The 23,094-nt window shown below is 38.6% G+C and overlaps 3 protein-coding genes, 1 long non-coding RNA gene and 1 pseudogene across 4 annotated transcripts; 2 read left to right on the forward strand and 3 right to left on the reverse strand.

Moving 5' to 3' along the window:
• The first annotated feature begins 253 nt into the window (after positions 1–253).
• LOC103959956 lies at positions 254–850 on the forward strand. Its single transcript, XM_009372342.3, has one exon. It carries the CDS (start codon positions 254–256, stop codon positions 848–850), a length of 597 nt encoding a protein of 198 aa, XP_009370617.2.
• LOC103959933 (pentatricopeptide repeat-containing protein At5g66520-like) lies at positions 567–3,431 on the reverse strand. The gene has a single exon (XM_009372316.3). It carries the CDS (start codon positions 3,321–3,323, stop codon positions 1,743–1,745), a length of 1,581 nt encoding a protein of 526 aa, XP_009370591.2. The 5' UTR covers positions 3,324–3,431; the 3' UTR covers positions 567–1,742.
• A 712-nt stretch (positions 3,432–4,143) lies between these two features.
• On the reverse strand, positions 4,144–6,730 carry LOC103959955 (annotated as a pseudogene).
• Positions 6,731–7,650: 920 nt separating this feature from the next.
• LOC103959932 (auxin response factor 8) lies at positions 7,651–18,075 on the reverse strand. The gene is given in 15 exon segments (XM_048574361.1): positions 7,651–8,107; positions 8,583–8,773; positions 8,870–9,870; positions 10,709–10,856; positions 12,113–12,188; positions 12,655–12,700; positions 12,703–12,776; positions 12,854–13,018; positions 13,103–13,193; positions 16,484–16,523; positions 16,525–16,569; positions 16,676–16,831; positions 16,934–16,990; positions 17,121–17,350; positions 17,522–18,075. Coding segments are annotated over 15 exon segments (2,541 nt in total). The 5' UTR covers positions 17,565–18,075; the 3' UTR covers positions 7,651–7,929.
• Positions 18,076–19,862: 1,787 nt separating this feature from the next.
• On the forward strand, positions 19,863–21,726 carry LOC125472707. Its single transcript, XR_007254627.1, has 2 exons — positions 19,863–20,599; positions 21,229–21,726. It is a non-coding gene; the product is annotated as an uncharacterized LOC125472707 (long non-coding RNA).
• The last annotated feature ends 1,368 nt before the right edge of the window (positions 21,727–23,094 follow it).

Here is a 23,094-nt window from a genome sequence, read left to right on the forward strand (position 1 = left end):
AGAGCATTCCTGGGTGATCCATCGGAAGTTCTCGTCTGAGTTCCCAGAAACAAAACGGTGTGCTGAGCCCCAAAGTGGACAATATAAATCTAACAAGGATCAATTAGAATTATAATACAATGTTGTAATTATTTGAAGTTTTTTAGGGTAATATAAGTAGATGATTTGGGGCCTGAAACTTGCCAATTGAAACGAGAAAGAAGAGAGGACAGAGAGAACGAGAGGCTCGCCGTCTTCCTTTGTGCTAGTAACCATGGCGTCAACGAGTCAACGATCTCTCCTCCTCTTCATCGCGCTCCTCTCCCTCTTCGCAATCTCCGCCACCGCATCAAGGCCCTGTAAAACCCTCTTCGTTTCCTCCTACTCCTTCTCCCTCCGCCGCCTCCCCTCATCCTCTTCCTCCTCCGGCTTCGTCACCATCGTCACCGAGATCAGCCAGATCCGCCCCGTCCACCTCCACCCCGCCCGATTCGACGATGGCTTCGTCCCACACCCTCACCACGACGCTGCCAGCGAGAAGCGAACTCAGACGGCGCCGCTCTTTCCCGTTATAGGAACGGACTCGGGGTCTTCCTCCTACGACCTCAGCTCCCTCCGCGATCGCACCAAGGACATCCTGAGCGTCGTCGTTTCGCTACTCTTTGGCGTCGGCTGCGGCGCTCTCACCGCCGCCATCATGTTCCTGGCTTGGTCCGTCTTCATCAGTCGCCACGACAGCGGCTCCAGCTCTTCCGATGACGATTTCGAAGACTTCAACCCGAAGAAGATGGGGTATGTCAAGATTCCGGAGGTGACCGCTGACTCCGTTTCCCCACCACCGTCGACAGTCAAGGAAGCCACCGCTGTGTGAATATAGTGATGACGATGACGGCAAATTGGTAGTTCTATAAATATCTTATAATTAAAGAAAAATGTTGCCTCTGGACGATGAGAACTTTGTGACTGTGTTGTGGGTTGGCGATCAAATAAGCTTAATTCGTACGCTGTGGTCTGTATTTATCGATTTACGACTTAATTATTGTCATCTCACTCTTTATCTATGTTTAAGTTTCCATTTCAAACCCATGTATTGTTGGCAAAGGTGAAAAGAATGTATTCCTGTTTTATTGTCTTCCTTCAGCTTCGTTTTGTGCCATGTCTTCAGTTAGATCCAAGTACTCTAAGTCTTTTTTTAAAGTCTCTTCCAAAGGATATGTTACTGCAATAGCTTGAAATTGTTTGATTTATCAATTCGTAGGTGATAGATGACCATCTTAATGTGTTTGCAGTGAGCCTTCTGTTAGTGATACGAGGGCAGTTAAATAATGGGAACCATGATCAACAGATTGTTAAGTCATAAGGAGATGGGTTATGGGTTATGAGTTACGGGTGAGCTATAAATGGAGAGGTCGAGTTTTGATCGTTGTGGATGATAGGTCTAACTTCTAAACAGTGTTTCTTTTGAGATCAGTGTTAGTTGTTGGGTTAATGTCTCGTCGTTTTAATTGGTACCTTACTTTCAGGTAATTGTAAACTGAAAGTTTTGAAACATGTAAACGTAGCTCAAATAATCGACAATCGTGTTAGGTACCTGTTAGCTAGACTGGTGTAATTGGTATAGTTCTTTCGCAGATCTTCATCGGAGCAGTTGACAAATTTCGATTTCTCTGATTTTTGAAATTGCCTCCGACGGCAACCCTAAGAGGCATCCTCCATGATAAATTAGTTTGTAAAAGAGGAAACCAACTCTGCTAAAACTTGAGTTATTCGGTTAGTTTGTCATCATCCCTATCAATCCAAAAAGACTTCAAATGCTTGTCAATCGCAAGCGACACCAACGTGATTTCGTCCATGAGCACATGCGACCTATCTCCGGCAACAAACTCAAAAACCTCGCCGTTGACTTCGACTGAGCTACATCCCGGCACCTTTCTCACCTTTTTCTCCTCCATTCCCTTCCTCAGCGTTGTGACATTGTCCCACTGGTTGGCGGAGGCATAGATGTTTGAAAGAAGAACACGCACGCCACTGTGGTCTAAGCTTTTCCCAGACAAGCGCTCGACCATTTCTTTACCTAACTCAACATCTCCATGAACCCTACAAGCATTGAGCAATGCACCCGAGACGTACGAGTCTGGTTCCATGGGTATCTCTCTCACAACTTTCTTTGCCTCTTCTAGCATACCAGCTCTTCCCAGTAAATCCACCAAACAACCATAGTGCTGGACCCCTGGCTGTATCCCAAAAGTGTTGCTCATACTTTCAAAGATTCGCAGTCCCTCGTCCACCAAACCCATCCGACTGCAAGCACTCAACACGCATATGAATGTAACTTCATTGGGCGCAATTCCTTCATCCTGCATTCTCACGAACAACGAAATGGCGCTCTCACTTTCACCGCAATTTGCAAGCCCTGAAATCAAAGAAGTGAAAGTAAAGACATCCCTACTCGGCATCTCATTAAACACAGCACGAGCAGTTTCAACACAACCGCACTTTGTGTACATGTCGACAAGAGCAGTGCCCAACACTCTATCTAATTTCATCCCCTTCTGGCTCACATACGCATGTATCCACCTTCCTTGATCCAGTGCACCAAGGAAAGCACAAGCAGTGAGTGCACCAACAATCCCGGCATGGTTAGGCAAAACCCCGGAAACCTGCATATCAACGAAAAGCTCCAAAGCCTCACTGAACAACCCAACTTGCACATATCCATTAATCAAAGCGCTCCACGAAACCGCATTCTTCTCAGACATTTCATCGAACAGCTCCCGTGCAACCTCAACTTGGCCAGACTTCACGTACCCATTAATCAACGCAGTCCAGGTAACAACATCTTTATAAACGCTCATATCGAACAGTTTCCGAGCTGGGTTTATGGAATCACAAGTCACATACAAATGGATCAACCCGTTCTGCACAAAATCGTACGACTCCCACCCCAACCGGATTGCATGGCAATGGAGCACCAAACCCATTGACAGATATGAGAGGTCGGTGCAAGCTCGAAGAAGAAAGGAGAAAGTGTAGTTGTTGGGCAGGAGGCCGCTCTGAATCATGTCGTTGTAGAGAGACAGAGCTCTCATAGACTCATTTCTCTCGGCGAAAGCTCTGATCATGACGTTCCAAATGTAGGTGGTCCGGTGTGGCATGTGGCGGAAGAGTCGAAATGCATGGCGTAAATCGCCGGAGTTCGATTCGGAACAGAAGGCGATGATCTTGGCAGCTGCGTAAGGATCGAAAAGGGTGCCGGAAACTGTGAGGTGGGATTGAGTTTGCCTGATATGCGCCATTGTGAGGCATTGGTCCAAAATTGTCAGAGCTCTCCTGCTTGATTTCATGTAATACTTTCGATTTTGGAGGCAATCTGATTTCGCATAAAGTCGTTAAAAAATATTGATAAAAGACACAAATAAAAATTTAAAAAATTCTACCATGTAATTTATTATGTTCTATGATCTGATTTTCTAATGTTAAAAGGGAACATTGGAGCAATTGTGAACTTTGACTCAACTGGAGTTTTGGTCTCTAAATTGAAAATTCATAAGTATTGGTTACTGAACTTATTATGATATAGAGTAATCATCTTTTTTATCAATTCTGTTAGAACTTTTATCTATTTTTTTTTTCTCTCTTTAAATCCTTTATTTTGGATTGATGTTCTAATGGAGTTAGAGAAAATTATCATCTCTCTATATTAAAACAAGTTCAAGAACTAATGCTTATGCATTTTTAGTTCAACGAACAAAACTTTAATTGAGCTAAAATTCAGTGATCACTAGTCCAATTACCTTCAATGTTAATTGTTTCTTTTCCCTTTTAATCAATAATGTTCACGTTTTCTCGAATTAGCTCTTAAGGACATGAATAACTAGTCAATATGTATTATACGATTCATTAAAAACATAACCAGCTATTTTGGTCTAGTATCATTTCTCTTTTCAATGCTAAAAGATGTCCTAAGTTCGAAACTCTTCATCCCTCCATTGTCAAAGGACAAAACATCTTGTCCAAATTACGGTGGCGGGTTCTGAACCCCAAACCTCATGCTTTACAAATAGTGTTATCCACCATAAGGTTATGCCTCAGTTTGTAAACTCTAACTACATCCATGGCTCTTTTATTTGACAGGCTAATGGTGCAAGAGTCTACCACAGAACATTACATGTAAACAGAAGTCGACAGCCGAACTCTCTTGTCCTTTTGAATTGTACGTCCCACTTTTTCTTCCATATTCTCCAAGATATCAGGAGCACATTCCCATTCAAAGGCATGGAGCATCGCTGCCAAGTAAAAGTGCACCGTGCGATGAGCAAGGGGCCATCCCGCGCATACCCTTCTCTCCCTCCCAAAAGGCAGCAAAGAGAAGTCTTGGCCTTTGACATCGATGCTCGAACCAATGAACCTTTCTGGTTTGAATTTGAAAGGTTCTTCCCAAATACTCGGGTCCCTCACAATCGCCCAAACATTTACCAGAGCAAAGCAAAGCTTAGGAATATGATACTCGGAAACCTCACATGCCTCGTTTGTGCAACGCTGTATGACTGGGCTGCAGGGTTGAGCCGGAAAACTTCTTTCACTGCCGCTTGAAGGTAAGGTAGATTCGCAATGTCGGTCTCTTCAACAAATATGTCATTACTACCACTTGGATGATCGACTCACAAAAAGTATCCCTTGATGATATTTCTAGGAAGACTTTTCAATTCGTCATCTCTATCACTTCTCCATTCCGGTAACACACCTAATAAGTCCGGCTTGTCCTTTTTAATACTCTTTTGGATTCTGATTTTCCTCTCTTCCAACTTCTCGTTGATAAGTTTATCGTAGAAAGCATCCTATCTCGGAAACTCTTTATTGTTCTCCGTTTCAATTCTCGAGGATCTTGAATAACGGGATGAAATCAACAACAACAACATTGGATATGCCTGAGAATTTTCGCCAGTTCCCTCATTGTCTCTTTTAGTTCTCTCCCTTCCTTTTTTGTGCAATCGAAAAGGCTCTTACTACATACAAGGTTACTCATAAGGTTGGCTAAGGAGAAGAAAGCCCACTCCCTAATGGCCACATGATTCTTTGACATTGAAGTTTAATAGAGTTGCTTCAGTACCCCCATGAACCTACGATTAAACAAAAGATTCAAGACTGATTGAAGAAATGGAAAGAGTACATCCAGAACTGGAATTGGCATAAGTATTGAGGATTAGACACGCAAGACTACACTCCGTCGTCAACTGTTATTCTTTCAAGCTGCATACTCTTCCCTCGTTTAGAGCAATGAAAGAGAAGAAACCCTAGATATATAGAAAAACTTTCCCTCCCTCCAACAGACCAAAGCTAAATATTAAAAACTACAATCTTGATACAAATCATTGAAATTTTTTTGTTCTTTGAATGAAATTGGATCATGCCACTAGTACTACGATCTTGTAGTATTTCTCTTTCACTTGTAAGCACTGTTCTAAAAATCTTACTTAGCGCTGCCTAGGCGCTAGACGGATGGCCACTAGGCGCTTGAAAATTAAAAAAATACGCCTAGACCTGCTTAGGCGCCCACCTAACCCGCCTAAACCCGCTTAGATCGTGACTCTCGCGTAGATAGAAAATTGATAACTCTCTCTTAAGTGTAATTTATGGAGGGCTTACATAGTCACGTGTGAAAATCCATTTCAATATTTAGGACTAGGAAGGAATTGAAGATCAATCTTTGCAGTTACCAGTTTATCCGAGCAGTATACATCATCGAGCAGGTAAAATTTTAGATGCAACGGACAAACCTGTTGCTTGCGATTTGGTTCAAAAGTCTTCAGGGCCTTAAGAGAGCACACCTTTTCCGCCAATATTCTTCTTAGCACTCTCCACCGCATACCCACCGGGGAAAAAATAACGGATACCCCTTAGTATGACATGATCCCGAAGGGCCTCAGTGACGATATGGTTGCAGAAAACATCATCGTGTTGCCGAAAGATCTGGCATGTCATTTCCGGTGAAGATGCCACAATGACGGGCTGTGAACCCAATTTTAGGCTGAAGAGTGGACCATTAATTTTTGATAGCTTAAATAAATCTTCATGCAGGCGAATGCTGAGGTGAGGAAGGCTCCCAAGTATCGGCCATCCAACAGGTCCCAGCAGCGAGTTTTTCCAGTTCTTGTTTCTGTAACCATGGACTGCATAAGTGATGAAAAAATATGCAAAAATTAACGACGATATAGCTGCAAGAAGTAGTACTGCAACGTTGGTAATGCAGAGAGGGAAGGTTGAAGCTGCTGCTGCTGAAATTGAAGTAAAAGACAGGGTAATCCATGGTGTTATTTCTATATCTTTTGGTTCTTCTCTCTGAGTATATAATTACGTATGTGCTTACAAACAAACAAACTGAGCATCTTTCTTTGAACAGTTGTCCGATGCATGCTCTCTTTCTCTGATGCATGTAACGCTTTCTGGTTGAAATTGAGGTGGTGATGACAAGTTTACAATGCATGCAATAAAGTGCTTCTGGATAAAGCAAGACAAAAACGGTGTCGCAAGCTAGAAGAAATGGAGGGAAGTGATTTATATCTTTTGATAGTAAAGATGTATGTGAATTTTGTTAAGAAAGAAGCTTTTTTTTTTTTTTTTCAATGAAAATAAACAAGGATTAGGGAAGATTAGTGATGAGTCAACAGTCGTATGCGAGGCACCAACCCTCTACCCTAAACGGGAAAATGACTGTTGTTAAGAAGAACTTGGCCACATACAGCTTCACCATCCTAGATAAAAGCAACATAAAAGGTGTCGCCTCAATCTAATCTCAATATATGCTACAGAATAATTAATTCGGCAGCAACTTATAGGTAAGCAAAACAAATAATGGATGAATTGACGAACATACTCCTTCATTTCCCGTGAGGTTTATCGTGTTCTCACAACACACACTCAAGTTTGAGAAACCACTAAACACTTCTCGAGTGTTGTGATACCTCTGACTATTTTTCTTTTCGCAGTTGTATTTGAAGAATTGACAAACATATTCGAGGTTTAGAAGACGTGGTAGAAACAATGTAGAAGGTACCTCCTCCGTCCATTGTCATATTTAAATACAAGTTTTTGACTTCATGTTTTTGAAGATGTATGTCAAAAGCATTCATCTTTGTAAAGACAATTTGCCAATTAGCACCACGATCAAGTGTTGTTTCTTGCGAAGCCGACAACACAAGATACAGAATCAATTGGTCAATGACTACTTTGTCCCGAATCCTCTATACTCGGATGAAGACCTCACACATTGACATCGAATGAGGCATACTCTTGAGATAAACCTTCAAATCGTAAGGTCGTCTCAGTTTCTCGCCCATCAAAAACTTACAAACGCCTACGCAAACTCAATGGATCAAATTGATGAATCCTTGAGGATATTCGAGTCTGCATTCGACTACGGACCTTGGTGAATTTCTTGGTACAATTTACAAGGCTCAGTACCTCCAAGCATTAACATACATGTAGCCAAGAGGCGAGGCTTTCCTGGGATGATAAGGATCGCAGAACTGCATCCTTTGGCACTGGATCTTGAAGAATTGTCCAATGCGATGGCAAGAGAGGTTCAAAAAGCCAACATGCATCACGAGTCTATCGTTCTTTAGCATCCTAGGAACTCCAAACGACATAAATTGGCAGCTAGAAACTGAAAAATAAAAGGATACGATGCTACAAATCTTTAACGTTTAACTATTTTCCAAAGTTCAAATATATTTAACCATAAAGATCTTTTTCATCAGAGCTTAATAGTCCCTGAAAGATAAGTCATACAATACCGAGGAAATGCACGCCGAAAGAGGGGGAAGAGGGGAGGGAAATGCAGAGAAATACATTGAGCATCATGTCACATGCTAATGCATTCAACCGGAAGTTTCTCCCATAGTAAGCGGACTAGAAGCAGAACGTGGAACGGTTTCATACAATCAACAAATTTCAATATTCAAGCGAGCCGAGAGATGGTAGCCCTGAAACAATGTCTTGCCCTTCACCGCCACTGCTGTTCAACCTTTGACCTGTATTTGGGCTAAAGGATTCAACTGCTTGGTGCCCCATTTTGTGCACATCCTCAGGAGAAAGTATCTTGATATACCAAACATTGTTCACAAAGGACCTGCATATGATTTCATATACTAGTGAGACCCGCAAAAATGTCGTATTACTTGTTGCTCCTTCATATAATGTAAAAGTTAAATATACTTAAGTAACTGACTAAAAGGAAACGTTCAAGAGAAGACTAAAGAAATTATTCCTTAGGTGTTAGACCACCATTTCTATATATTTCGATTAGAATGTTCTGGCAAAAATTGTTTTATATCCTAAAAACTTCCCCACACAAATGGCCTCCCGCCACTGGAGCTGAACACGTGGCGTTCAATATAAATTAGGACTAGGAGGTTGCAGTTGAGAGAATTCAACTTAAAACCTCACTCTGATACCATGATAACATTTGCTTGCTCCCAAAGATGTAAACCACATTCCATTTTTTTCTATATGATATCCAGTAGTATAACTAGTCAAAGGATTAAATTAGAATACAGGTAATCTAATGGTAAGCAGAATGATATGCAACTGATCTGAGAACTTACTCCCATGGGTCGTCTCCAAGGAGAAGCACATCATCCTCCCTGTCAACGAATACAAGCTGCCAGCCTGATCTAAGACGATCCTCCAACTTCCCCTCAATCCCAAACATCTGTCCCAGCTCTTCTCGCAGCTCATGATAGCTGCTGAACCGGGATATGTCCAGTGAGCGGCCAACTGACCCTGACTTATAAACCTGCACTAGCAACAGAGTATCATCCGTCCAGCAATTTAAAAAAATGAAAGCAATAACATTGAAAAAGCAAAACACCTAATTACTTTCAGCTCACACCTTGACAAATGTACAATTGTTGGGGGTCGGTGGATCCACTTGCCCTGCACTGTGCAACAACTCAGAAGAGTCTTGCATGCAACCATACAGAGAGCTCTGAAGTCCCGAGTCCCCTAAAGGCATTGAAATGTCAGCATCATTTGACGAAGTCGCAAAACTGGGCGCACTGGTTGGGAATAGAAGTCCAGAAGATTCAATATTAACACCAAACAGAGTAGGATTATGGGTATCTGAATTTAAATTCTCTTGCTCAACTGCATTGTCTTTCTCATTAAATGGTGGAAATGACATTGAGTGGGCAAAAGCATTGGCCTGTCCATGTGCATACTTCGGAGCCCAGGATTGCTGAGGTGACTGCTCAGTTGGCATTGAATGACCAGCTCTGGACATGCTCAAAAGATTTCCGCTCCCATCAGGACAGAGTGTACCAAGCATGTTCTGTCTAGGAGTAGTAGATGCTGAGAACTTTGTGCTTGAATCACTTAAGTCCGTTTTTGGGAACGACGGAGATGACACAATCATTTGCTGACTCTGATGGAGTTGTTCATTTTGAACCTTGAGTGCATCCTGATAGGCGTTTTGCTGTTGCTGAGCCTGCTCATCTGTTTGATTGTTAAATTGTTGCTGGAGAAGGTGCTGAGGCATATTCTCCATTGAAACTTGTGGCTGTCCCTGCAGGATATTATGAGGGATTGACTGCTGAATTGCTTGCTGTTGTAACTGCAGCATCGGATTGTGGCTACCCGACTGCTGAACATACTGAAAAGGCTGCTGAAAGTGCATCATCTGTTGTCTTAGCTGATCTCCACTTCCTAGATTCTGCGAACCAGCAGCCAACATGGCCTGGTACTGCTGATTGTGATCATTTCCAATCACTGTCGAATCCAATCTCTGTTGCATCCATGGAAACATACCGACATTTTGAAAGTTCATGGACTGAAGACCTTGCTCTACAGCTCCCCCCCTTAGCCACATTAAGCTATTAGATTCATCTCTATTATCTGCAGTAACAATGAAGCAAAGAACAATTAAGCTATTTGGACTTTCTAACGCCCCTATGAAGCAAGTTTTTTTCAGTAAAGGAAACACTACATCTGCCTTTATAGTGAATTATACAGTACGCAATGAAATTACCACAGGTTTTACCAAAACAAGACAAATGTCACTCTCTTGACTTAAAGCATGGTAAGTGGAATTTTAAATGGCTCATGCTATCTCATTGGAAAGCAAAATCTTTTGCATGTTAAGTTGAAATAAATAAAAGCAATATGTGCCATTGCCTTCTCACTCAACGCATTTAATATGAAACTGTGAGATGATGATGATGCATAAAAACTCAATGATTCATATCTTAACATGAGATACTTAAGAGCATAACTAAAGGTGAGAAAGCAATGACAAACAAAAAATAGTCTTATTACAATTTATAAGGCAAGAGCAACTTAGGAACTCTGGTGAATTTTATAGGGTCCAAAGGGCGACCCCAAGCCAACAAGGCTCCCACTTTGCGAGGGTTAGGGGAGGAACATCTATCGTACGCAGCCTCTCCTGAATCACTTTGGCCTCAGAGAAAGCACCATAATATTACAAACATTAAACAGCTTATTTCATGCATAAAGAAAAGTATTTTACTGGACCATTTTAAAATTTCAAACCGACACTTCACAAAGAAATTTACTTGACCTCATCTATATCACTTAGAATTAGCCTATCAAACATGTGTGTATCAAATTTAATCCATTCAATGCCAAAGCCAAAAAAAATGTCTGAAAATAGCAATGAATTTTTCTGAGGATAAAGACACCAAATAATAAAACCACATTTGAACATAGGCTTTACCATGCATAGATGAGGCCCCAGGATACCAAGGACGTTTCAGTCGAAGGGGAAACAGTGATGGGTACATGGGGAAAGTTGTCAAAGGCTCAATCTCCCATAATGATACCCTTGGCTGCCTCTCACCTGCAGTAGACTCATCCCAACCAACCTAAAGAAAGAAAAGAACAAAATGTTAAGAATAAAACTTTATATAAGGCAGAAACAAAATGGCCCAAACTCGTAAAGCCTGGTAAAAATAACGGAACATGGTAACAACATACCATAAAGAATACCATGTGTATTCTGCCCAATGGTTTGCGAGTTTTTTTAGAACAAGGTGTTTCCTTTCAGGTACCAATTGGTCTAAAAATATTATTATTCAAAGAACAAATTTATATGTGTAGTATAAATATGTGCCCTTTATTATAGTTAAGAGTCCTTTCACTAGGTATTACTGTATTAGCACCTGGGAGTCTATTTTCTTTAGCATTGGTAATTTTTCTCCATTAAGTTTTCGTTAAGTCAGCCACATTTTTCATTAGGTATTAATGTATTAGCACTTGCATTCATAGTGCCCAAGCCATGCAAAGACTAGAGAACACAAGTCAGAGAGGCACCAATAGCAATGGAAGCCAAGGTAGGACACAACCAATGGGATGAGGAGGGTACGTGGAAAAAGAATATGAAGAAGGATATAGGTGGTTTTCAAGGTGTGAAAATCTGAATTTCTTATTTGTCTACCTTTTCATTTCTTCTTTCATATTTCATTTTCCACATCAAATATTTTGTCTACTATTTACCACATTGACCATTTAGTGGTGAATGAGATGGAGACTGCTTAAGGGCCTATTTTGAGCTTTTAAGAAAGAAAGAAAAAAGTGAAAACTCTAATCATAATGGGTTTTAAATACCATAATTACAATCAGAGTGGACTGCCACAGATAAATATTGGGAGATTTTGATACGTCTCAAATGCATGAGGGAGGTCCTTGTACTTTCAAGCTGAGATGAGGTTAGCACAACTTACACTTGCAAAAGAAACCATGAAAAATACCGTCTTCTGATAGATACTCGGTTTTGATGTGCTCACTTGTGTTTGGACCAAATTTCAATAAACTGAATTTGTTTTAAGTACATCCTTGTGTGTGTGTGTGTTGGGGGATGGGGCGTTTAATAGAGTAAATACAAGAAACCAAGAAAAAAAAAAAATTGGTCCCATAGTCAGGTTGGTGTCATCGTATTACAGGCACACATATAGGAAAGTAGATGGAGATTTGTTCTTCCTATCAGAGGTCTTAATCTTTCATTAAACAGCGTTAGATATATAACGTCTGATGTCTTACCTACCACACTATACAAAATTATAAATGGAGTCTAGGGCGTATAATCACAAGGAAATGCAATTGTATAATTATGCATCATTACCTTGACAGATCGCCAATGAGAATTTGGCCACCGAACAGGATCCAGATCACTTATGCCAGTTATCGTACCCATGTACCTTGATAAGCCCAACATTGATCACGTTAATAGTGTACAATTAAGTATATCAAAGCAACACACATCGAGAAAAAATCAGTTGGGTGAACACTATTAAGGAACAAACGTCTATATTTTCTGCTCTAAACAAGTTTATTCAGTATCAGTGGAATATACACATATGCCAACTAACCCTCCATACACTGCAGTCTCTAAATAATACCCTATGCATCATGATTAATTTTACTAGCCTCGTTTAAACACATCTGAAATTTTTTATGGATGTTGGCACAACATAAAGCACTAATCTTGTTGGTGTTTCACTTCTAGAGAACTTAGTGCCAAAATCCATATAGGTTGTTCATGCTCTAAGTTATAACCAGGCAATAAATTATTCTATGGTTGCAAGAAAAACTGTATAAATGACATAAGTGATCATTAGGTTAACAATATGAATATTGTAGTTTGACCATGAATAGCTACAATACCTTCTGACACTAGACTCTTCAGTCTCAAATAGCATCCGGAATCGCATCCAACTGAAACACGTGTGTGAAATACTGCTTTAATGTATTTTGATAGGGGTATGACAAACTCAGATGGACTAGCCCTGGACATCATAAACATATAAGCAGATGGGTAATAAAAGCATTGCAAGGAAACAAATATCTGGAGAAGATTTGCCACCTTGGATTATAAAAAACTGTAAAACAGCTGTTAGTTGAAGCCGCATGAGCCGCAGCAGCAAGAAGTCCAATATGCATGCTATCACTTGACAAAACAGAAGATGGCATCACAGTTTGTGGTCGAGTGGCACGACGAATCCCCAAAAAAAGCTGATTCTTTTCATTCCTATTATAGGATGTACCCAGGATATCAACGCATGATTTATATGCATATAGAGAAATCACGGGAAAAGAGAGACGAAAAATATACCAAATAAAAAGAACAGAATCTCCAGCAACAAGTCTTTTGGCACTAACAAACACACTCCAGCCTGTAGTAAGAAGATGTCGTTTCGGCTGTCCTGCAAGACGAGCAAGGAATGGAACAGGTCAGTTTTCAAGAATTTCCTTAATAAGTACTAGGTGACTGCCTTGCACACAAAACAGCATTATCCAGTCAGCAGTGCAGAGCATTTTTATAAAGTAGTTTCAGCAATAAAGATTCCAGCTTGTTTAATGATTAGAAGAAAGAGAGGATGCGGAAAACTAAAGCATAGTTTATCCATAAAGGAATAACTTGAAGATATTACATTTAAAACTATCCCACTTAAAAATAACAACAAAAAAACTAATAAAACTATAGAACTATATCTCTTGATCATATCTGCATTGCTGAAACTATATCCGTCAAGGAACAAGTGACACCATTGAAATATATTACATTAAAAACTGTTCCTCTTAGAAATAAGTCAAATAACAGATCAGGAAAATAAAACTATATCCCTTGATCATATATGCAATATATTCCGCTCATGTATGTCATCCTCCTTTGCCCTCCCTAACTTTAAAAAGATTTTATTTGATTTGATCTTTTGATCATATTCCACTAACCCGTACCAACACCACCATCTCAGCACTCACTTAAGAGGCAAGTTTTGAGAAAAAGAGTAGCCTGATTTATAAACTATAAAGCATAAATCTTCAAAAATCTTTAAAAAGTTTACTTTTTGACAATTGACAATGGAAGCAAAAAAGAAAAGTTATCCTGATCTTAGGCACACAAATTTATAAAGTACGGTCATTTTCATTATATTTTATTTAGGGTTGTGATTTTCACACACCCTTAACTACTTTTCCCACACCCCTCTCTATTTTTTAATACTTAATTGGTATCCTACTATTTAATCTTTCATATATACCCTTCCTACTTTTTGATGGTAATTAATGAAAGATTAAATAGGGAGGGGTATATATGGAAGATTAAATAGTAGGATACAAATTAAGTATTAAAAAATATGGAGGGGTGTGGGAAAAGTAGTTAAGGGTGTGAAAATCACAACCCTTTTATTTACTATAATTAATACTTAATTAGTCATTTGACCTTGTTTACAATAATGCAGGATATTTTATTGCACGAGATTTCCATATAATGAGATCTAACTGTGGGTTAAGAAAAATAAATGAACAACTATATAAGCTAAAATGAAGAGTGTAAATCACCAAAAAAGTTTCAGATAGCCTAGTATTTTCATTATAGGGTAACAAGAGTCCATTGATTCCTCAATGGATCACATTGTTTATTTGACAATAAAAAATGTGAGTTCATCCTACTTTGCCTCTTTCTCCTTAATCCCTTTCTTTCCCTAAACCTCTACTCCATTTTTCTCTCTTACTCTCCAGGTTCTTCTATTCTCTCTCCACTTCCTGTTACACATTAATTTGGCGCCAAAGCATCTATCAAATCCCAAATTCAAATCATTCTTTTTTGCAACCATTCCAGGCATCACCTATTCAATGAAACGTAGCCATTAGCCATTCGGATCCACCATGAATGCACATACCACTGTAGAAACTGTGTAGATTGTACATGCCACAATCTAATCATAAGTGTAGTTTCGTTCCCAAAGAATAGGAGACAGCATAAGAATCAGAGCATGTATATCCTCTGTTTCCTGGATATGCCATCTGGAGATATTGCAGCACACTCCCCCACAGACCAGTAGAAGTCTGTTGTTTGGCCTCATGCACTGAGTCCATCACGGAACTGCTCCAACAAGCAAGGGCACCACAGGTCTCAGAAAGAGCTAATCTAATCGAGCACTAGTAACACAGTAGTGCTTGACCAACAGCTCATCCAAGATGAATCAAAAGAAGAAGAGATTTGTGTTGTCTCAGTGCTGCAAATCTAACAGGGAACCTGGCCGTGTGGAAATATGAAAACTATAGAAAGAAAAGAAAACAAACTTAAAGCACTTGGAGTCAGCAACCAGTAGAGCTTAAAAGCTTAAGCCGTTAACAAATGGATCAGCATTGTGTATCAAGCTAACACCAGGAACAGCAGGTCAAACATATTCGAATACAATCCTTCTTTTTTATCAATCATCCATATAATTCAGCTTCATCCACATCATACAGCCAACATTAGCAACCCTTCCCTAAATGAGCTTCGTCATGGACTACATGTTCTCTTATCAACAATAATGTTCGTTACCAATTAGTAATACCATGATATTGCTACACACTTTAAAATAATGCAATGGCCGTCTCTTCATTACTTCAGTTGACTAAACTCTGTGAATGACCACACCAGGGTAGACTAAATCTGATCAAACAACATCCATTGACAAAAATATTGTGCCAAGATGATTCGGGTCAACTTTTCATCATAGTGGTGACTGGCGAGTCTAGTGATCCTCAACATAACCATATGAGACTGAGGGTTGATTACATCAAAGTCTCCATGTTTGAGATATTGCGTCCCTCTGAAGCAGTTTTCCATGCATGCATTAATCAGAGCGTTTTATCAAAATCTGTTGTTCACATTAGGGACTTGGTACTTCAATATTCAGTGGGGTCAGTGGAAGGGTTATAGAAATGATTATTTACCATGCCAGGGTTATACATTTTTGTGGTAAACAACATCCTATCAGAATCCTTTAATGATGCCGTCAACATAAAGGATACATGACAAAAAAGTGGACTAGTCCACTGAGTGATCATATAATGTATAACACCTGCAGGCGTTATACATTAATGATTTGAACAGACAAAAGTCATAACCTAAAAGTGTAGATTAGCCCACTAAATCAGTATGTACCATGGAATTTTCTCTGGTTCGTGCAGAATACTGGAATTACAATCATTAAGGCAGCATGAGCATAATTTTAAAATTACAGCACCATCAAGAGGTTACCTTGGGCATCAGCTGAACCAGGGTTTAAGTAAACAATCATTGATGTGAGTATATTTAGCTTGCCATATAGATGTTAATTTGTAAAGCAGATCAAATCCCCCAAAACACAAGAACCGGACAACCTAATCAATCCTGTAGCTGCATGAATGATTCTAACCTAAAATTTTCTTCCATTGCATGAACAGAAGAAGAAGAGACTACAAATCTGTGCCTTCCGTGCACGAATTATGTCTGATAACAATAGTTTGATGTTGCAAATCATTACAGGAATACAAAGCAGTCAAAAACTTCCAAACTTTTCAGGTATAATTCTAACTGGCAACATATTATATTAATGAAGAAATTATTATTTTCCAGTTACGGAAGAAATTATTTATTTTGCAAAATAGATGGCAAAGTGTGATATAAAATCCCCTACAATGCAACGCAAGAAAGGAATGCGCCAAGTCTAAATCGTACCTCGAAAAATATGCCTAAACTTCCACTCAACATCATGGAGGATCCCTAGCAATAAGTTCCTGAGCTGGTGGTTGTAGCGTAAAATCCTGTAGGACATTATAAAATAAAAGGGTTTAAATAAAAAGCAACACTACCCAACTAGAGTCAAATAATAGAACAGAATAGACAATAGCAGTTTGATGAGGGAAGTACAAGTGGAGGAAAAACTTTCTCGGCAGCACGACGAGGAACAGAGAAGCCACCATGTGTACTGGTATCACTCGCGGTCAATGTCTTGCAAAAGTAGTTTGTGGGTTGCTTGCTTGGAAGCCCCAACTCCATTGGAAGAAATGTTTCTTTTTGTTCTTGCTGTGTGAGAATTTGTGCAGTTTCAAACAACATTGCAAATTATTACAGTAAGTTAGAAAAACTCCAACAAATTAAACAGCAAAAAAAAACATAAGCATTTACCGGCGTCAAAGGCTGCAATGTCATTTGGGCATATACTTCATCTGTCTCCACATCTGCCTGAAGTTCAATGGTTAATCAATTCCAGTTCGGGTTTCAATTTTTAACTTGTGTTCTTTTTTCTATAAGTCATAAACAAGTGAAAGCAATGCAGCTGAATCAAAATTCAAAAAAGGCAAAGGGAACCCACATGCATGGTGACATTGTGGAGCTGACAGATCAACTGGGGCGGCAAGCTCGGGTAGTTTGGTAGGTGGGCATCAACTTGCTTGTTGGTAGTGGCGGCAACCTGGTCGCTGTGGCCCTGCGGAAAGTAGACCACACGAGTCCCACGTGTCGGCAGGGATACCAGAGGCCCAGCGCACGCATGCCACAGCTCCGAATTCAAGCACTTCTTTTCCACTCCTCCTCCTCCCCCTCCTATCATTTTTCAGTTCAATTTCAATTTTTTTTTTTATATGTTTTCAAAGATCACTAACAACGACAGCAACAGTAATAATAATTAATGGCAGAAATTTAAGAAAACTACACCTAAAATCCAGAAATATAATAAACAAAACCAAAATATATATATAAAAATAGGGTTTTTACCTTCATGATCCTGCTGACCCAGCCCTGATGCTGAAAGCTTCATATCACTAAAGATATATAAATATTAACCTAAACCTTTCCCTAATTATATTTAAAAATTCACACATAGAAAACCCCTAATTTGCAGAACCACCCTCAACAACCCAAGAAAGAAGATGAACTCTACTGAATACTACTACTTCAAGTTATCCAATTTTTCCATCATTCTCCACAAAATTACCATCCTTTCCTACAATTTGAAGCCCCAAATGGAGGAAGCTGGAAGCCCCTCCCCTCCCTCCATGGAAGCATCACGCTCTCCTCTAGAGATCCCCATGGAAGCAGAAGCAGAAGCAGAAGCTCAAAGCTGATTGTTGCTACTCAAAAAGCTTTTTCCTCCTCCTTTTCCGGTCTATCACTGTCCATTCGATTCAAACCCCCAAAGCCAAAGGGAGAGAGAAAAGTAGAGAGAGAAAGAAAGAGGAAGATTTTGCTTTGAAAGTTGAAACTCACAGTGCCGAACAGAGAGGGGAGAGAGAGAGAGAGAGAGAGAGAGAAAGGGAAAGAGTGGGGGTCTTTACTCTTTCCCTTCTTATAAGGTCCCGACCGAGCTGGACCTCATACAAGGAGAGAGTCTAGGCGCGCTATGGGAAACCTCCGATCTGGGCCGTCCAGGGATCCGTATCTGTTAATCTCGACCGTTGAGTATGGGACTGATGTGACAGCATCCATGTGCCACCATACCTCAGTGGTCCTTGTCAGAGTACGTACTATGTTTTATTTTATTTAAAGTGTTTTACGTAATATTTTTCAAGAGAAATTCCCATGAACTTATAATTCAGCAGCAATGGCGTCATATGCAATTTGCATGTGAACTAATTCCTCTCATAAGCGCTTTTATTACAAGTACATTGAAATTTTTAATAAAAATGTTAAGTAATTGTATAAACGCAGAAGCGTTTTTAACTATTGTCTATTGTTAGAAGTGCTTTTAGAGGTCTAAACGCTTTTACTAGCACTTTCAAACCTACCGTACAATAGAACCTATTATTAAGAAGAAAACTTATTGTAAACTATGGGTCCTTGGATTAATATGATATAACTTACAATATATACAGGGTTTGACAAAATTTATATGTGAAAGGAATCCTAAAATACTATAATAAGAAATTACATTTGTATTATCATGGAGAAGATATTAACTAAATCTATTATAATAACCACCCACCTTGGAAATTAAACGAGCTTAATCCGACGAGTTTGAAGCAAAGAACACCACAACGAGATTGATGGAGAGCTTTGGTAATCAAGTCAGCATAAGAAATATAATAAACCCGTTGACTGACCAAGTGCCACTTTCACACGAACAAAATGATAATCAAGTTCAATAATGGAACTGCGAGCATAATGAACAAGATTAGAATCAAGATAAAGGGTACCAAGGTTATCACATGATGACCAGACCCTATCCGGACAAGACCATGTCTAATAACCTTAAATACAAAGTCTAATATAAAAATATTGTGAACATTATGGATGGATGAAGGAAATAAACTTAAAATTTGGATAAAAATCAAAATTTATAAATTGATATGCACAAATTCACTTGTTTGGATTCATAAACATAGGAATTTAGAAATTCCGCGTGGAAAAAAAAAACTTAGAATTTGGGACCTCCAATTCCTAAGTTTAAATTCCTTGTAAATATGTGTCATTTCTCAATTACTATGATTGAGAATTTAAAAATAACAAATTATGTATTCAGTTTCATTGTTCTTTTAAGTTAACCAAACAATAAAATTTACAAAATCTAGAAAATAAAATCCTATCATTTCAATTTCTATCATTTTAAAACTCCTTAGTAATCTTAAATTTCTTCATCCAAACTTAGTGTAAGATTCTTAACTTAACTCTACTTAGGCTTGCACAAAACCGTATCTTATCTCTAATAATTAATAAAACACTTATTGTCAACCAAAACCTTATGAAATTACCAGTTTAACTCTCTAATTAAAACAGAACATAAATAAGAAATATGTGGTAGAATTGTAATTTCACATAACCAAATTTTGCTGTTTTTTTTTTCAAAACCTTACCTACATATAATCCTAAAATATCTCTAATTTATAAAAAATTTTAAAAAAAACTTCTCACTTCCACATTCTCTATCACTCTCTTCCTCTCTCCTATTTCAAAAACAAAAAACAAAAAATTTCACACTTTGTGTGTGCCCATATGCTAGTAAAATATAATCATAACACTAACCTCTTTAAATTTATTTATGTATTTGTTTATTTTTGTCAATAACCTCTTGAATTGAAAAATAATGAAATGGTGCATCCAAAAAAATAAAAAATAAAAAATAAAATTGATGAAATGGACCATTCTATAAATGTTAAATTTTTAGCCCAGGCCTAATCCCAACACCAGCCCAACCCTCCACCCCAACCCAGTCCCCATTTATCCCAATCAGGCATTTCTCTCTCACCATATCCACTGTTTGTTTGCCCTGTATTCTTATGCAGAAGAACAACAATGGCAGTTTAAACCAGCAACACTTGAATCCTACAATCTCTTGCTGTCCGAAACCACCCTTTGAATTTCAGGGAGAAGCCACAACCAGTGAAGGGTTTTGAATTCCACATCAAGCAAAGAAGAATAGGAGCAATAAGTTGGGTGGCACTGCTGAGCACTTTTCACAGAAGCTACTTCTAGGTTTGAGTTGCAACTGATAGCGCCTGATCAGACGGTTGCAGAAGCGGAGGAAGAAATCAGAGGGCGCGCACAAGCTTTGTTGGAAGTGAAGGATCTGATGGAGTTGGAGTCATGGAGAGAATTACAGACAGCTCTAAGGAAGAGCTCGTCGTTGTTGAAGAGATTTTTACACCATAAATCAATGGGAGACGAGATCCTTAAAGCTCCATAGCCGAACCAAGGTCAAATGTGTAGGAAGCCACCATGGGATCGCAGAGGGAAGCTGATCAGTTCACCAAGCTAAGAAGTATATTCTTGGGTCTTTCTATACAGCCATGAATTTGATGATCTTGAATTTCCTGCATTTGTTAATGATTTTCGGGTTGACGTACTTGCACAAATGAGGTATGCTTTACTTTTACTTCTTGTTGTTGTTGGATACCTGATTAACTATACTGCTTATCATTCTACAAGAATTGTATTCCATTTCATGAACTTTAGTTGGGGTGGCTTTCTGGTTAATTCTGGCAATTGGAATTGCCTGACATTTACTTGTTAATGGATATCTAATCATATTTCTCTGCTTAAGTGTGCAAGAATTGTATAAATTAGACTTCTTGAGGTAGTTTTCTGAGATTTCATATTACGTATGCTCTCTTATATTTGTTTGTTGAACCTGGTTGAGTTGTTATGAGTTTGTTCAAATCAACATATTTTATCAAAAACACGAAAGAAAACAAAGAAACCCAATAAGGCACCGATGACAATTTTTACAATTTCGCATTGAGGCCACCGAGACCAAGGGCACTGGGCATGGACGACATACCCCAAGACATCATGCTTGAAATTACCAAATTTTCCGGTCTCTCTGCCTTTTTTTGTGATTTTTATTTTTTATACAATGGATGTGTTTTATGTCTGCTTGCATTGTTATATGCTAGTGTGCTCATCGTCTATGACCTGTACCCTTGGTCAAGTTATCCAAATTGTCCATCATTCTCCACAAAATTACCATCCTTCTGTACAATTTGAAGCCACAAATGGAGGAAACTGGAAACCCCTCCCCTCCATCCATGGAAGCATCACGCTCTCCTCTAAAAGATCGCCATGGTAGCAGGAGAAGTAGAAGCTCAAAGCTGATTGTTGCTACTCAAAGCATTTTTCTGAATTTTTTGGTCTATCACTGTCCATTCGATTGAAACCCCAAAAGCCAAAGAGAGAGAAAAGTAGAGAGAGAAGGAGAGAAGAAGATTTTGCGTTGAAAGTTGAAACTCACAGTGCCGAACTGAGGAGAGAGAGGGGAAAGGGAAGGAGTGTTAGTGGGAAACCCCGATCTGGGCCGTCCAGGGATTCGTACCTTTGAATCTTAACCGTTGAGTATGGGACTGATGTGACAGCATCCATGTACCACCATACATCAGTGGTTCTTGTCAGAGTACGGACTATGTTTTATTTTTGTTTTAAAGTGTTCACGTATTATTTTTCAAGAGAAATTCCCATGAATCTATTATTCAAATATTCATTTCATGCTATGAAGAAATTCCCAGCATGTGAAAATTTTAAAATTTAACATTTTTTTAAATCATAAGAATTTCAAACTCGAAACGCATGAATTGCATGTGAAGTCATTCCGCTCGTAATCGCTTTTCTTTCTTGGAATATGATTTTCTTCGGATCCATTTTGTGGGAATCATAGGGATTCCCACATCCTAACCGTTCATCATACATTGTACGATCAACTTTCGTCAGATACTATTTGTGTTTAATTTTACATAAAAAAAATCAAATGATTTATGATCGCATAATGCACGATAAATAGTTAAGATGTAAGGATTCTTATGATCCCCATAATTTAGATATGGATGGGATCCAAATCCTTCTTTACTTTTTAGGTTTGTGTTTCATGCATTCCCTTCCAAGCTTTAAAATGGTGTCGTAGCGTTCCTTGTAAGATTTAAATTGCTAAGCAAGTTTCCCATTTACCCATGCACACATTATTGACCCTTTTATTGTTGGTATTTTATTAGGAAAAAAAAAATTAATGTGTCCCAATACATCAAGTGCAGGGTCGGTCCATAGATTTTTGAGGTCTGGGGCGTTGCTAAAAAATGTGCCTTAACTTTATATAAGAAAATTATTTATTTTCACACGTAAGACATCGATAATATTATACTTAGAAAAACAATTCAAACTCAATAATTTAGAAACACAGAAATACTAATTTATTTTATATTGAGAGAATGAAGCCAAAAAACTCCGGGCTTACAAGTAGATAGACAATATCGTGGTGGTCATTGTTTGCCTTGCAATTGTACCTTGTGTTACACTCAGCAGGCCCGGTCCATAGAATTTTGAGGTCCAAGTGACGCCAAAAAATGTGCCCTAACTTCATATAAGAAAATTATTTATTTGCACACATAAGACATTGATAAAATTATTAAAAAAGCAGTTCAAACTCAATAATTTAGAAACACAGAAAGACTAATTTATTTTGTATCCAGAGAAGGAAACTAAAAAACTCTAAGCTTACATGTAGAGAGACGATGAGTTTTGTTCTTCATCTGAAATTTTAAAGTGTTTTTGTATAAATCGTGAGGTGTTTTTTCTTATTTACTAACCTTGTCAATATGAGACTAAAAAAATAATGATGTTTTTTCGAGTCTTTAATTAATATGTATAAGTAATGAATGGGCACTAAATTAAACATTTTGATGACACGTCATATGATTGGCAAATTTGCTCTAAAAACTTGGTCTGTGTATTACTCTTTGTAGAAGATTAGACTTGAATTCAAATGAATATTTAAAAATAGCAACCCACATAGCTACTAGCTAGTAACTAAAAATAAATTAACAACCAAACAAATATTCGTAAAAATTGAAAAGAATAAACACGCACAT

This window comes from the organism of the source record quoted next, unplaced genomic scaffold (assembly GCF_019419815.1).
Source record: "Pyrus x bretschneideri cultivar Hongxiangsu unplaced genomic scaffold, Pyrus_bretschneideri_v1 Contig71, whole genome shotgun sequence".
Taxonomy (NCBI): Eukaryota; Viridiplantae; Streptophyta; class Magnoliopsida; order Rosales; family Rosaceae; genus Pyrus; species Pyrus x bretschneideri.